This window comes from Siphateles boraxobius, unplaced genomic scaffold (genome assembly GCF_051911475.1).
Source record: "Siphateles boraxobius isolate OS27281-9 unplaced genomic scaffold, OSU_SipBor_1 3, whole genome shotgun sequence".
Taxonomy (NCBI): Eukaryota; Metazoa; Chordata; class Actinopteri; order Cypriniformes; family Leuciscidae; genus Siphateles; species Siphateles boraxobius.
This window is the reverse complement of record NW_027508919.1, coordinates 448,264-465,000: the sequence shown is the minus strand read 5'-3', so window position 1 is coordinate 465,000 and position 16,737 is coordinate 448,264. Positions and strand designations below refer to the sequence as shown.

The window sequence follows — 16,737 nt, the reverse complement described above, 5'->3', positions numbered from 1 at the left end:
TTCTCAGTCATTTATCCACAGAGGGGGAATCCAGAGTTTTGAGACCCTACAGAAAGATTATGGACTGGGAAAAGATGATTTTTTTAGGAACCTGCAAGTGAGGCATCACTTTAACGAAAATCTTAAATGGGTGTTAGGAACAAGTGGAACAGGGTTCCTCAAAGTATTTTTTATCAATAACCAAACCCAGACCGAGCAACAAAATTATCTCCAAACTATACAATGCTATACAATTATCTGAACAACAAAATACAGAATACATAAAGAAGAAATGGTAAAGGGAAGTAAAAGTGATGATCACACGGGAGAGCTGGGGGAAAATATGCCAGTTATAATGGTTATCAACCGGGTCAAACACATGGCGGGAGTTTTGCTGGAAAAACATTGCAAGATTTTTTTATCACACCCATTCAGAAACGATACCAGGGCCTGTCGGAGACTTTGTGGATCTAATGGAGCCAACCACTTCCATATTTTTGGGGACTGCCAGACAATAAGACCTTACTGGGAAGAGATCCACAAACATATAAACAATGTATTTAATGTAAACATTCCACTTAAATGTGAAACTGTGTATTTGGACTATCTAGGGTATGAAACATGGATCATCAATGATACAAAACTGCTGGCGATACTATTGGCAGCCAGTAAGAAATCTGTTACGAGGAAATGGTTAAAAGTAGACCCACCCACCATTGATGAATGGATTGAAATTGTCTATGAGATTTATATTATGGAAAAGATATCCTTTTCCCTTAAAGTTGAAAAAGAAAAGTTTTATAAGATTTGGACCAAATGGACTGAGTATGTAAGACCAATTAGATCTGATTTCATTTGACTGTACTTGTGCTTTGTGTAGAGTAGACCTGTGATGTTTTCATTACCTGAAGTGGTGCGCTACCCAGTTCTGCAAATAAAAAGAGAATTAAAAAAAGAAACAAAAGTTGTGCTCGTCTTTTCTTCCCTGTTGTTTCGTATATCCGAGTGAAACGCTTCTGGAACGAGAACAAATGTGGGCGGGGCTTAATTTTGTCTGTGTGGAATTGATTGGATGGTTGTGGTTTGCTATTGGTGGATCTCATGTGAGTGACAGGTTATAGCTCCGCCCACATCATCAGAGAAGAGAAGGGATGCTGCGAGAGGAACTTATTCTGATTCAAGGTTACCAGGAACATGAATTTAAAACAATAACGATGTGCACGGATTAATCATTTATAATAAATACTGCAATATCCCATTAAAAAAAATAAGAATGAAGGGCCTGGTGTCTTAAAATATGCAATAATAAAATACTTTTGTGAAATATACAATTCACATACATTGTGAATCTGTAATGCATGTTTAGGCCATGATTAGATTTTCTCATATGTACTCTTCTTTCATATGATCATGAGCTTTTGATTGTGTGTGTGTGTGTGTGTGTGTGTGTGTGTGTGTGTGTGTGTGTGTGTGTGTGTGTGTGTGTGTGTGTGTGTCTTAAAGAGAGGAACATCTTGTGTATTTTGTTTATTTTTATAAACCATCATGATCATTCATATCTCAGAAGTTCTCAGCTTAAGTTATGTTAATTTAACTAAGGAATACAAACAGACACAAATGAGTCAATAGTTGTCATGCAAAAGAGCAAATTGCAAAAAAAAAAAAAAAAGTTCAAAAATGTTCCCCTGTTCTGAATAACCATCTATACCCACTACTAAATATGCATATATGGTATTGAGTAGTGTATGTCAGTTATGTATTGTAGTTCTTGTTCCTTAATGTATGTTCCTCACTGATGTATGCAATGCACAAAAACATGAAGTTCCTGATTTATAGCAGCTTCTAAAACCATAACATGACTCAGTCAAGTCAGAACTGTTTGGTCGAGACTCCATTTAAGCGTGAGTCAATTTGTTTGTTTTGTTTTGTGGGCTGAATGGCATTTTAATGCACTGTAACCCACCTCAATATCAGCATGTGTGAACCTCCTCCACACAACAAACAACTCTCAAATATTACAAAAAGACCTGAAGATTTAAGGAACTTTGCTCTGACTTAAAGACTAGTTTCACCTGTTTTAATGTAGGCTCTGGTATTCAAACGATGTGGTTCACGGCCTTGTTTTAACAGAAAAACAGTGAGTAAGAATTCTGTTCAGATTTTTGCTTGGTTTCATCTTTTGATGGAAATATGGCAACAGAAACTGACTCATAACTTGAAATATTCTCTCTATTTTAGCTATAGGTTATGTTTGATCAACGTTAGGGTCTTTCCCACATTTAAGCAAAGATACTTGATTTATTATCACACCTTTTTGAGTTTTAGAAATGCATATTTTTAATGTGAAACTACTATGGGAACTAATACAAAGGTAATTTTGCAGTTTGCTTGCTGTGAAGTTCGTGTCAGATTTTGTGTTGCGGTCGATTAACTGTCGAAATACATAAAGGCACATTTTCCTTCAATGGAAATATTGAGCATTGCCTTTTAAGGTAAACAAAATTGTCCTCTCTTTGTCATCTTGCCTCAGACACTTTTCCACTGCATCACATTATTTTTGTATGCTAATATTGTATTTGATTTTGGGACTTTTGTGACGTTAGTCATCACATATGAATGTTAAAAGAGAAAAGTTTGAACATTGAAAACATTTTACATTAGTTTTTGCAAAAAGAATGAGGCTTTGAAGTTAACCAAACAAAATTGAAACAAAAACAAAAAACAGAATGAAAATAAAAATCTGTCCATCCATCCATCCATCATCTATCTTTCTGTCTCCCTATCTATATATCTATCTATCTATCTATCTATCATCTGTCTATCTATCTATTGTCTGTCTATGTATCATCTGTCTATCTATTGTCTGTCTATCTATCTATCTATCTATCTATCTATCATCTGTCTATCTATCTATCTATTGTCAGTCTATGTATCATCTGTCTATCGTCTATCTATCGTCTGTCTATGTATCATCTGTCTATCTATTGTCTGTCTATCTATCTATTTATCTATCTATCTATCATCTGTCTATCTATCTATCTATCTATCTATCTATCTGTCACCTGCTGTCTATCTATCTATTATCTGTCTGTCTGTCTATCTATATCTATCTATCTATCTATCTATCTATTTATCTATCTATCATCTGTCTATCACCAGTTAACATGAAATACTTTTGATATATCTGTAAATTCAAGAAAATGTTTAAAAACAAGGTGAAACAATTATATAACTCAATATGAATAATTTGTGTACGTCATATGTAAACTATTGAAATAATTTCTGATATGTGTACCTTTGTAATCATGTATGTACTTTTTGGAAATTGTCTTATGTAACGGTTTGTTTATTTTGAATGGATCAAATCCAGAGAGGAAAGTGACGCTCATTAAATAATTATGTATAAAGGGTAGGCGTAATAAGCAAAGGCTTCAGCCTACACCTTTTTTCGGTTATTATGTTTATATATATATATATATATATATATACATACTCACCTAAAGGATTATTAAAAACACCATACTAATAATGTGTTTGACCCCCTTTCGCCTTCAGAACTGCCTTAATTCTACGTGGCATTGAAACAACAAGGTGCTGAAAGCATTCTTTAGAAATGTTGGCCCATATTGATAGGATAGCATCTTGCAGTTGATGGAGATTTGTGGGATGCACATCCAGGGCACGAAGCTCCCGTTCCACCACTTCCCAAAGATGCTCTATTGGGTTGAGATCTGGTGACTGTGGGGGACATTTTAGTGAACTCATTACAGTGAACTCATTGTCATGTTAAAGAAACCAATTTGAAATGATTCGAGCTTTGTGACATGGTGCATTATCCTTCTGGAAGTAGCCACCAGAGGATGGGTACATGGTGGCCATAAAGGGGTGGACATGGTCAGAAACAATGCTCAGGTAGGCCGTGGCATTTAAACGATGCCCAATTGGCACTAAGGGGCCTAAAGTGTGCCAAGAAAACATCCCCCACACCATTACACCACCACCACCACCAGCCTGCATAGTGGTAACAAGGCATGATGGATCCATGTTCTCATTCTGTTTACGCCAAACACTGACTCTACCATCTGAATGTCTCAACAGAAATCGAGACTCATCAGACCAGGCAACATTTTTCCAGTCTTCAACTGTCCAATTTTGGTGAGCTCTTGCAAGTTGTAGCCTCTTTTTCCTATTTGTAGTGGAGATGAGTGGTACCCGGTGGGGTCTTCTGCTGTTGTAGCCCATCCGCCTCAAGGTTGTGCGTGTTGTGGCTTCACAAATGCTTTGCTGCATACCTCGGTTGTAACGAGTGGTTATTTCAGTCAAAGTTGCTCTTCTATCAGCTTGAATCAGTCGGCCCATTCTCCTCTGACCTCTAGCATCAACAAGGCATTTTCGCCCACAGGAACATTTCTAGGGATCTTTGTAAACCCTAGAAATGGTTGTGCGTGAAAATCCCAGTAACTGAGCAGATTGTGAAATACTCAGACCGGCCCGTCTGGCATCAACAACCATGCCACGCTCAAAATTGCTTAAATCACCTTTCTTTCCCATTCTGACATTCAGTTTGGAGTTCAGGAGATTGTCTTGACCAGGACCACACCCCTAAATGCATTGAAGCAACTGCCATGTGATTGGTTGATTAGATAATTGCATTAATGAGAAATTGAACAGGTGTTCCTAATAATCCTTTACGTGAGTGTATATATATATTTTTTTCTTTTCTTTTCTTTACTTTGGAAAATGATGTGTGAGGACCGAAATAAAATTAAAATAAAACAAAATAAAATACAGTGTCACAAGACCCTAAAATTAATTTTATAGCATTTTTTTAAGTCATTGTAGATTTGTATGCAGTTTTTTAATGCATGGATATTTTAACCTCATATTAATCAATAAACAAAAAATATGTAGTTATATTACTGAGATATTATTGATTAATATATATATATATAAAACGGACAAAATTGATTGAAAATTATATATATCTAGGAAAAATCTATGTATATATTTGTAAAATTAGCAAGTTATAAACGTCTTGCAGGTAAATAAACATCATCATTCCAGACTCTTATATATAATATAATATCTAAAAGTGTAATTTTTTAGTGTGAATCATTCCTCATGCCTCCAGTATTTTCTTGCGTTTTACATCATCAGCCACAGATAACACCGATCTGTATCTCAACATCTGTAAAGTCAACATGAAACAAACAACATTCATAAGCTCTTCTGGAAAGTGGCATGATGCCAAGACAAAGAATATTCAACAAGGGGGAAAAAGTAGGACGGGATTTGATCGTATCCATCAGAAAAGGATTGAATGGAGACGGGTTAAAAATCCCCAGTGACATAAACTGATAATGAAAAGGAGCATTTATAAAAGACGTAAACTGGGTCAGTTTTGATTTTATTTTCATTTCCAGGCCTACACAGAATCTGTGTCAGCAGAAATCTACAGAACGTGAATGTCTCTCATTCATAAAATACTACATATAATTTTTTTATGGAATATTACAGCTAATATGATTATGCCTGCAGCTTACATTTACAAAAGTTAACTGATACAGATCTGTGTTTTTCTGATGAAGAAAATTCGTCTAAAAGATAAGAGCGATGGAATATGTTGAAATATTTATTAAACTTTTAGACAATATATAATATATATATTAGTGTGATATAGTAAGGCGGGAAAAAACACCTCAGAGGCACAAACTTACCAAAAACATGTTGGCCTCACCGCTCTTTTTAAAGACCTGTGGTGAAAATCATCTTTTTTTGTTTGTGTCTGTGGTTTTTTATTATGCTGTAAGATAAACCATGGCAAACAGGAAAATGGTTTGTGTAACATTAGCAACATATTATTTATTTTTTTATAAAGTAGTCAAGCAAAATGCTTATCATATTAATTACTGAACTACCTTGTAACCAATCAGATCAACGTGTGATCATCACAGCGAGCTGCTGTGAGTGAGTAGAGGCGCGGCTCATTTGCATATTCATAGAACCGCGCATACTAAATGAGGCAAGGGTGTCAAGTTACATTCAAGATATTTTAAGATATGAAGACATTATTTTCAAGGGGAAAATATTTAAATATGTCAATTTGGTGATCAAATATGAGTTTTAAGGTATACAACCATTGACTATATGGGACTTTAATACTTTAATACCATGTTTTAACTTTATAAAGCCTACTGTTTCATATTTGTTACACACATTTCTTTAAATGATCAACATGATCTAAGCTAAAGATAAACCACAATCTCCTACAGTCCTTCTGTCGTCTGATGGATACTGTTTTTAGCAAGTAAAAGTCTTTTAGTATAATTGCATAAACGTCAGCTTCAGCTCATACTTTAAATCGTCTTTTTGCTGTGAAATCATTCCTGGTTTTATTAAGTAAATACAAGCATAAATTAATATTGTAAACACTCTGGACTGAAGCAACTAAGTTTTACGAGTTTTACTAGATTAACTTTTTTTTAATCATGTTCAAACATGAGTATCAAATATGATCATCAGGTTTTTTGTTCATCTCTCAATCATTATTGTATTGCAAAACATAAAACTACAGAGAGCTTTGATCATAAAACTAAGCTTTTAAATATCATCTTACTAAGACATTATTGAGAGATATAGAGACAACAGATATGAATTTTATGCAAAAAGTCTGTTATACTGTAATAAATATATCTCGTTGGTTTACAAGCATCAGCATTTCATCTTACAACTTTTTGTCTTTATAAATATCAGCAGATCCACGAAAGTCCATATTTATATATATATATATATATATAAGTATAAAGGTTTAATAAACTGTTCCAATCCAAAAATATTTCAGCATATTCCGTCGCTGCTCATTCTTGACACATCTTTTAGACGGATTTTCGTCATCAGAAAACACAGATCTGTATCAGTGAGCTTTTGTATGTTTTATGTATGTCATGATATGGATGCCACCACTAGACCCCCTCCCACACACTCACACATAAACCCACACACTCATTGCGCTTTCCAGGTTGAGGGAAACCATTCAGATCTAGACATGACTGATGGAGGAAAGTTTCGAATCATGTCGTTTTTCACCTCGAGCACAAATTACTTCCATGATCCTGGTGAAGGGAGGAATCCCCAGCGTGAACCTGTCCTGTCCGGGGGTCACGAGGGCCTTTCCCTGTCGCGGTGACACTATGGTACGACACACACCACTTCCTGTTGAGCGAGGCCTGTGATTGGCCGGCGGAGGGGTTCTTTCAGAGGCCCACTGTGAGCTCATTTCCTGTTCTCTGATGTTGAGTGATCGCGTCTCTCTAAGTGTGTGTCGTGACACTGCGGAACTGAAGCCACAAGCCGTGTTGCTTTAGTATCATTGAGATTCAATTACACTGAAAACGATTTTCACTTTACCGGTGGTAAATTTCACCAATAATTTGGAATATAGAAAATTCACAAGGAAGTAATACTTTTGTGAAGCGACCTTGGGTTCTTGAAAGGTGCTCTAAAAAATAAACATACTATTATTATTATTATTAGTACACAGAATTAAACATACATGAAACCGTATTCGGTCACACTTTAGTTTAGGGTCCAATTCTCACTATTAACTAACTATTAACTGTGAATTTCTCCTCAGTAAACTCCTAATTCCTACTTATTAATAGTTAGTAAGGCAGTTGTTAAGTTTAGGTATTGGGTAGGATTTAGGGATGTAGAATATGGTCATGCAAAATATGGCATTAATATGTGCTTTATAAGTACTAATAAACAGTCAATATCCTAGTAATATGCATGCTAATAAGCAACTAGTTATTGAAAATTGTACCCTAAACTAAAGTGTTACCCAGAAATTTCTTGCAAAACATTTTTAAAGTTTTTTTTTAAAATATTGTATATATTTTTATGTTAGTTAAAGTGTGAATTTTTGTCATTTTTAGTAGTTTTTGTTTTGTTTTTACATATACCTATACTATAGTTTTCATTAATTATTTTAGAATGTGAGTTAAACTAAATGAAAGCAATGTTTTTTTTTTATATATATATATATAGCCTTATTTATTTTATTTCAAGTAACGAATATTGTGTGTTATTATTTTTACGGTTTTAATTTTAGTTACCTATATGTTCGGTAATTTAACCCTTTCAGGGTTTGGGTGTAAATATTTCATTTCCAGGGTTATTCTTATCTCATAAGATGAAAAATACATTAAACTTCCTGTTTTTGTCTATAATCAATATGGTTTGTGTGGGAAGCCGCAAAGTAAAAAGCACCTTTGTCATATCCACTTGTGCTTGATGATGCCGCACCTATAGCTGCTCGCACACACACACACACACACACACACACACACACACACACACACACACACACACAATGTTTCTGATGCTGATTCAGAATGAGAAGAGGAACTGACAGCATTTTGTAGTTTCCTGCCAAGTGTGCAGAAAGTCCGGGTCAGGTTCACACACACACACACACACACTGCATCCGTACACCCCCGCGCACGCGCCTCTCGATTAAATCTTTGTCAACTTACAGTCATGACGAAGGCCAATGGAAAAGAAAAACTAAATTACTCATTGTAAAAATCGACTTTCCAATCTCCACAGAGAAGCGGTTTTCCTGCGTCCTCAAGGATTCTTATATAAAGGTGATTGTGTACCTGTTGACAGTATGAAGGACATCAATCCAACTAGCTTTAGAGAAGAAACGTTGCAGCTTAAACATGAAGGCGTCTGTGTGTGTTCTGTTCGCAGTGGCGTGTTGGTTCGTTTCGCAGGCTGACGAGTCGCCGATGATACTCACGCTCGGCAAAGTTATGAATGAACTCGAGAAGATTAAGAAAGGAATGGTAAGTTGATTTCGAGAGATCTACGGCTGGGATCTGCGGCGTTAGTTTTACACGTTTTTAAATCTGATTTTTTTCTTCTCTTCTCTAAAAAAGGGCAAAAGCACAACTTTGATCAACTCACCCACCACCAATGATTTGAAGGTAAGAACCTCGTTTTCTCCTCTTCTGCTCCATTAAGTCGTTTTTATGTCTGGACGAGCACATAATTAGGGTTCTCGTTTTCATAGCGGTTTCTGCATGACTCAGTGATTCGACTTGCTGTGATATAAAGATGCTTCTGTCATTATACAGCCCACCTTATACACAGCGGGTTTCACTTCAACGTGATACAGACTAATTGATTTTCAAACGCGTTCAGAACGTGTGGGTTGATGAACAACATTTCAATGAATCCAGTTTGCTGAGCTGAAATCAAGATAGAAATAACAACTTTTAGTCATGCTTTTCTTGGCAAACACCCTCTCGATTGGTAATCGCTTCTTTTTTAGATTAGAGTCGGTCAGGAGAGAGTTTGCTTCATTTAGGAGAAATCTGATGAGTAATTTATGACAGTGAGAGTACAGCTTATATGCATAATTACATGCAACTAACCCTAAACCAAATCCTAATCCTATAGTAAGTACATGTAGTTGCTTAATATCACTCAGTACTTAAATATATAATTACACTGTAACAATGACACCTTAAAATAAAGTGTAACCCAGATTTGTCCTGTTTCACAGTTAAACCTGCTGCACTTCTTACTGGGGTTCTAAATAGAACTTTATAGAACCTTTAATGATTGATTAATACTTTCATGTTTAACAGCTTATTTCATTTTTTCCTTGGGAATAAGTAACTTTACGAACTGCTTAGTTTATGAAATGTAATTAAAAAAAATTAAAATAAATTATTTAATTAAGTCTAAATCCAAGAAATGATCCCATGAAGCTTCTATGTATAAATGTAGCGCCTGACGGAACCATTGAAGGTTCCATTTAGAACCTTTAGAGTCTTTATTCTTCTCCCGCTGCTTATTATTATTATTGCATGCATTTTTTACAGTAACATTTGTTTTGTAATGACTTCTTAATGAGAGTGGCAGTTTCTGTACACGCTCTAGCAGAAAACGTTCTGGGTTCAGTGTGGAAAGAAAGAGTTTTCTCATAGTTTCTGTGAAAACTGCTAAATGTGCAGAAGGGAAATTTGGAGTCAAGATGTATATGTCTGCATGCAATACCGAGAGAGAGAGAGAGAGAGAGAGAGAGAGAGAGAGAGAGAGAGAGAGAGAGAGAGAGAGAGAGAGAGAGAGAGAGAGAGAGAGAGTGAGAGAGAGAGAGAGAGAGAGAGAGAGAGAGTGAGAGAGAGAGAGAGAGAGAGAGAGAGAGAGAGTGAGAGAGAGAGAGAGAGAGAGTGAGAGAGAGAGAGAGAGAGAGAGAGAGAGAGAGAGAGAGAGAGAGAGAGAGAGAGAGAGAGATCATTGTTAGGTAAAATCCATTCCATCTGAACTCATTAAGAAGTAAAAAGAAAAAAAAGAAGTGCAAAGTGCATTTGTGTTAAACGGTTGTCTTTGTTTCTTTCGACAGGACTGCTGTATTGCATCTGCGCTGGAATCTTTTAGGCATAGCATGACCCGTGTGCCGGTCACCAATGCTAAACTTGTAAAGATCCAGCAGAAAATCACCAGGGAGCTTGGCAAAAAAATCATTGTGAGTGTGTGTTTATTACGCCTTCAGTTCATTGTTCTTGTTTTAAACAGACATACACCTCAGAAATGAGAAAAAACTGATTTATTTATTCATTCATTGTTCTTTATTTTCACAGTTGAATGGGTTGCCCAGTTGCAAACCGGAAGAGACAAAGGTGAGAAACAAAGCAATAACTGCTGGAAATTAACATTTTATACACTCTTGAAAACTAAAGGTCCTCATTGGCGTCAATGGTTCCATGAAGAACCGTTAACATCCATGGAAACTTTCCATTACGCTAAAGCTTCTTTATAGTGGAAAAATGTTCTTCACACTAAGAAAAAATAGTTTCCTATAAGAACTGTTAACTGAAATGTTCTTTGGAGGGCCAAAAAATGCTGCAAAACACCCTTTTGGAACCTTTATTTTTAAGAGTGTTTACATGGTAAAAAATGAAATATGATTGCATACGGTTCTGACGTGTACAATGTTCTGTTTCAGAAAGCTCAGTGTGAATCATCGTACAGCGAGGTTGACAGCCAAACGTTTGTGCAGAACTTTCGAACTCTTCTACAAAAGGTGAGAATCACTTCTTCTTATGGACTGACTAAAATGGTGATAGCATCAAAGTTAGGTTCATTAGTTAACATGAACTAAGAATAAATAATACTTCTTCAGCATTTAGTAATCTTAGTTAATATTAATTTCAACATTTACTGATGCATTATTAAAATCAAAATATTTATTAACATTAATGCACTAACATGAACAAACAATATACAGCTGGATTTGTATTAACTAACATTAACAAACATTAATAAATACTGTAACAAATGTATTGCTCATGGTTAGTTCACATTAGTTAATACATTAATGTTAACTAATGAACCTTACTGTAAAGTGTTTCCAAGTTAATATTATTTAATATTGCTGAATCAACACAAATACATTATTTATACCAACAAAAACGCAGGTTTTATGAGATTGATGTCCACTGGCCAAGCGGTGCTTTTCTTTAACTGTTCGCTGGAATGGAAAAGATCCTCAGAAAGCACAAACAGAGATAACAAGCACTGTGTAACGACCTACTTTCCTCATTCTAGATCTATGCCAGTTAAGCGTAGAGACGAGAAGAGTGAAGAGCCTCCAAGACACTACCCACGGCTGCTCCTGCTATCCTATTTATTGATTATTTATTGAGCATTTTATTGTTTATTTGAGCTGGGAGATCTGTGAAAGGATTGTTCGTGTCATTGACGAGTGTTTTAGGAACAGGCTGTTATCAACTTTAACCCTTTTACGATGTAAAATGTTGTGTTTGTTTTACCGCGACCTTGTGGTGAGATCTCAGCACTGCTGTCCTGTTCCTTGAAAGAGCGCTTTGGGTGTTTCCCTGCTGAAGATTAAGCCTTACGCAACAATACAAGAGCTTACCACTAGATCCTTCACTTTATTAAGTATGCTTCTTAATCTTTGTCAGGAAAACCACTCATTTAGATCATATGTTACCAACTTCTCTTTAAAAAGCAGATGCACACTTATTATGTCTCACAATGAGATTCATGCATTTTTTTGGATGATATTTATTTGACATTAAAATATTTCTTTGTTTACATCATGTCTGTGATCGTTTTTTGGGGTAAACGTCGAATTCTCTCTATTTCAAAAGTGTTTAGTAACTAAAAACTAGGAAATTAGTTCAAGCTAAACCTATAAAGCTCCTGGATTATTTCCAGCAACATGTCATGTTGTTTTTGTGCGAAATGGACATACACTACCAGTTAAAGTTAGCAAACAAGCAGAAGTCTTCATCAAAATGTTTCATGAGCACCACAGATAATCTCTCATAATTCAAATTGCACATTTGATTTAGTACAAACTGCATTTAAAATGCACTTATCTTGTAAACTTCCCTTGATATGAATCATTCAGTTTATTTATTTAATTTCAGGATAATTTTGTATTTATTTCAGAATTTCAGTTGCATTTTAAACAAAGTTTTGTTTGTGTAGTGGATGTAGCAAGAAACAAAATAAATAAAAATAAATATATATATTAATTAATATTAACTAAAAATGTAAAATAACCATCATGGATGGATGGATGTTTTCAATGTTGCATTTCAATTGACAGCATAGTATAAAAACATTGAACCAACTCTATCCTTCGCAGCCTCATCTTCATTGAGACCCCAAATATTGAACAATAAAAGACAAACAAAAGTACATAAAAATTGATACATGAGTAAAAAGTCATTCAAGAGCGCCCTCTATTGGAGAAACCTGAACAACATCTGAGGCTGAGATTTCTTTTTGTTAGGGTAGGGTTTTTTGTTTTTGGTCTCACTGTAAGACCCACACTAAACACTAAACACTAAACGTGTTTATCTGACAAAATTATTTTGTAAAAAAGGCAAACTACAGCTACAGGTTTCATTTTACTATGCAAACAAAAAAAGCATTAAAAATACAAAGACAAACAAAAAGCTCACAGGAAAAAGCATACATTGACTACAACATAATCAGTTATTATCATTTCACTGTTTTTAGCCTGGACAAAAATTATGTCCATTCAATTTGGCATGTTCCATTGCTTTATCACAAATAAAACTATTGACTCCTATGATGGATTTGTAATACCGGTAGATAAGATAGTAAACTGTATTTTAACATCTAAACCTGCTTTAGGCCCAACTTTCTAACACTTGAACAAAATATACTCTGAAAATTGTTGGCGTCCATGAGAACTTCTGAGATGCTGACCAGACAATATCAAAAATATACTGTCTATTGTCTCATGAAATATTGAGTAATCAACTTCATTTCTAACCTTTTTAAAAAAAATGTTGCTCATGTCAGTAACAGAGGGTTAAGCGGGGGCTTGTTTTTGTTTTTGCACAGATTGAACCAATCATATTGAAAGAATGTGACATGAGTTTAGTCACATTGATCTTACTGTTATGTCTGTCTTTATCCGATGAAAAAAAGATGCGCTAGAGTATAAATATTATTGAACGGGGTCGTCGATTGTAGACGAGACCCAGGTAGACTCAAGCCAGGTGCGAAAGAAGAAAAATTCTACCACACTCCATTGACACATTATTATAAATATTTAGATAAAGGGTGAACATCAATTTTCCTAGGCCGGTCAACACTATTGGCCACTACTGTATAGCAGTTCATTGACTTTACAACTGATCTTAGAACCAAGCAGCAAAAGCAAGTCGGATTCAGAGTTTGAGAAAAGACATTTTTGGGTTGACATTATTGCAGTCCTTAGTTCACAACACTTCAGTGACACTAAGAGTCTCACTGCGACCGAAGTACAATACTTCCCTACTACAGTGGATAGTATAAGTGAGTGAACACACAAAAATCAAAATCTGCTGTCTCTATGGGAATTTAACACAGGGGTGTCCTGACTTATGCACGTCTGTATTTTAAGGAAGAACATTTATTTATTTACGATACATTATTCATCAACAAAAAAATTGGTGTCCTTAAAGGTTGGATTTTCCTCATTTTTTAAAATTAAGCCATTAAGATCAATTTCCAAAAGATGATTTTTTATTCGCCTTTTTAGTCAACTTTAGCATGGGTGTGTTCACTTATGCTAAGCACTGTATATATTAGGCCAAAAACAGTACGCCATCAGAGTAGTATGTCCGAATACATAGTATGTGAAAAACAGCAGGTGAAAAGTCCCCGGATGACCTACTACTTCCACTGAGATTCTGAAGTGTGTATATGATGGACACTTTACTATCCCATAAGGCCACGGGAGAGGATTTATGGAAACTGACACTTTAGGTCACATGATAATGACAACATGGTGGACGTAGTACATCTGGTTGTATCATACTATATACAACATACTTTTTTAACAAGTACATTTAAATTCATATACTCAGACAGTACATGATTTCGGACGCAGTGTCTGTCATTGCTTTTAGCCTCTTTATAAATTGCTTAAACAAGCCCTACTTTTTACTAAGCATTTTTTGACACTTTTGGAAGTACACGTTTTCTCATAGACTGACAAAAATGGTGATTACATCTATAATATGATTTAATATTGCTGAATCAACCCAAATACATTAATTTATACCAAGAAAAAAAAAAACAGCCCTCTCAGGGGTTACAGTAGGTCATCCTCATGTTGTGTACTTACTTACTATATTATAAATACTGTATTTTAAATATCAAACTGATTTGAGAGGGTTTATGTGAAGGAACTGAGCGTATGGCAGACATGAGGTGATGCTGTCATCTGGTGGTTAGACACAGTACTGTCATTCTGACTGACTTTTAATCAATTATTATTGTCATGACATTAGTCAGAGTGTGAACAAAAGTTACATAAATATGTTAAAACAGTACGTTTATGGACTCTTAAGTCCATAAACGTAGTGTTTTAACATATTTATGTAAATATTTTTATAAAAGTGGATACAAATATTTACGCACGTCATTACAAAAACTGCCCAGAGGGATAATAAATGGCCTGTTTTGAAAATATTAAATGGACTGCATTTATATAGCGCTTTCACAGAGCCAATGGCCGACCAAAGCGCTTTACATATTTGTCTAACATTCACCCATTCACTCACTCATTCATACACCGATGGTGTATTGCTCGCTATCCAGCTCGTCGGGAGCAACTGGGGTTAGGTGTCTTGCTCATGGACACCTCGACACTTGGTCAGGTGGAACCGGGGATTAAACCACCAACCTTCCGGTTTGTAGACAACCTACATGAACCACTGAGCCACTGCCGCCCCCAAAATCACAAAACCAGCTGTTAAAACGGATGAATAAACCACACTTTTACAGTTATTCCTGGAAACTGTACAAACCAAAGTAAAACAACCCTAAAATAATCTACAAAGGTTCTCAAGATTTTTCCAAACCTGTGTATGTGGATAAATCTGTCGTGTTAAAGCTTAATCTGCGGCCAAATTCTTCTTATTTGGAGTTACTTGAATTGAAATATTTACGATCTTTAAAGGTGGATCTGAACTGATGTTCTGTTCGCCTCTCAGTGACTGTACATTCATGTTTATGGTCACAATTATTTATTTGTGTTTGTGTATAAGAGACACAAAACTAGTGACTCTATTAAAAAGGAAAAAGTTCTCCTGAAAATTATGTTTTACTCACACCACAACATTTGAAACAATCAGACACAAAGAAAGACTTTTTATTTAAAAATAAAAAGGAGGAAGAATATTTAAAGAACTTTTAAATAAGAGTTCAAGCTCCAAGCGAAAAAAACAGCACAATATTCAGAAGTCTTCTGAAGTCATACAACAACTCTGTATGAGAAAAGAACACAGAAAATCTTGTGGTTTGCTGCATATATTCTTGATGTGAACTGGCATGATGTGTTTGATTCCTCACATGACTTCAGAAGTCACCTTTTAATGTGCTTTTATGAAGTTTGAGAGCCACAGTCAGTATAAAGAGTTTATTTAAGAGCTGCATGAAGATTCCTTCAAACTTTCTTAGTTACACTTTACTTAAAGCCTTTATGTATATAGTGTATAATATAAAGGTATTCATAATGTACGTTATTGTAACGTACTGCTCCGAGACAAGAAAGTTGAGGATCCAAATGCAGCGTTTTAATAAAAGGGTAATCCACAATCGTAGTCGAAAACAGAGGTCAGAGCACAGTAAATCAATCCAATCAAACAAACAAATCCAGAGGGTGAGACAGGAATGGGAAAAACAAAACACAGGCAGATATCAAAAACCAGGAACATGGAAAACAGTGGAAACGCTCAGAAATGCAGTTTTACACATACAAGACTTGGCAGAATGAACCAGGCTTTTATAGTGTGAGCTGAACAGGACAATGAGAGACAGGTGAATGTGGTAATGGATGATGGTCTGGGCAAAGGATTATGGGGAAAGGAGTATGCAGATATGTGGTGATTGTCTGGGTTGGAGTGCCCTCTGATGGTAATCCCGGGAAGTCTCAATGGTGATTGTTACATAGCCTCCCCTCAAAAAAGCGGCTTCCAGACGCTCCTAAAATTGTCAGGAGGGAGGTGGAGCGGTGGCGGACCTGGGGGCGGGATGGAGGGCCAGGCCCGTGGAGCGGAAAAGGGCCTGGAGACTAAGAAGGAGCAGGCGTCCAGGGCTCCAGGCCCTCTTTTCTGAAAACACAGGTGTAGAGGCGGCCATCTTGTCCAAAGACACAGGCGTGGAGTCGGCCATTTTGTCAGAAGACACAGACAT

The 16,737-nt window shown here is 35.8% G+C and overlaps 1 protein-coding gene across 2 annotated transcripts; it reads left to right on the top strand.

The window, feature by feature from the left end:
• The first annotated feature begins 8,356 nt into the window (after positions 1 to 8,356).
• Positions 8,357 to 12,027, top strand: il21 (interleukin 21). 2 transcript variants are annotated; one of them, XM_077248058.1, is made up of 7 exons: positions 8,357 to 8,627; positions 8,734 to 8,828; positions 8,922 to 8,969; positions 10,394 to 10,516; positions 10,632 to 10,670; positions 10,997 to 11,074; positions 11,599 to 12,027. In XM_077248058.1, the coding sequence occupies exons 2-7, from the start codon at positions 8,772 to 8,774 to the stop codon at positions 11,611 to 11,613; spliced, it is 360 nt and encodes a 119-aa protein (XP_077104173.1). In that variant the 5' UTR covers positions 8,357 to 8,627; positions 8,734 to 8,771; the 3' UTR covers positions 11,614 to 12,027. The 2 variants fall into 2 exon arrangements, with proteins under 2 accessions (XP_077104173.1, XP_077104171.1); XM_077248056.1 differs by lacking the exon at positions 8,357 to 8,627 and having other exon boundaries at positions 8,635 to 8,828.
• The last annotated feature ends 4,710 nt before the right edge of the window (positions 12,028 to 16,737 follow it).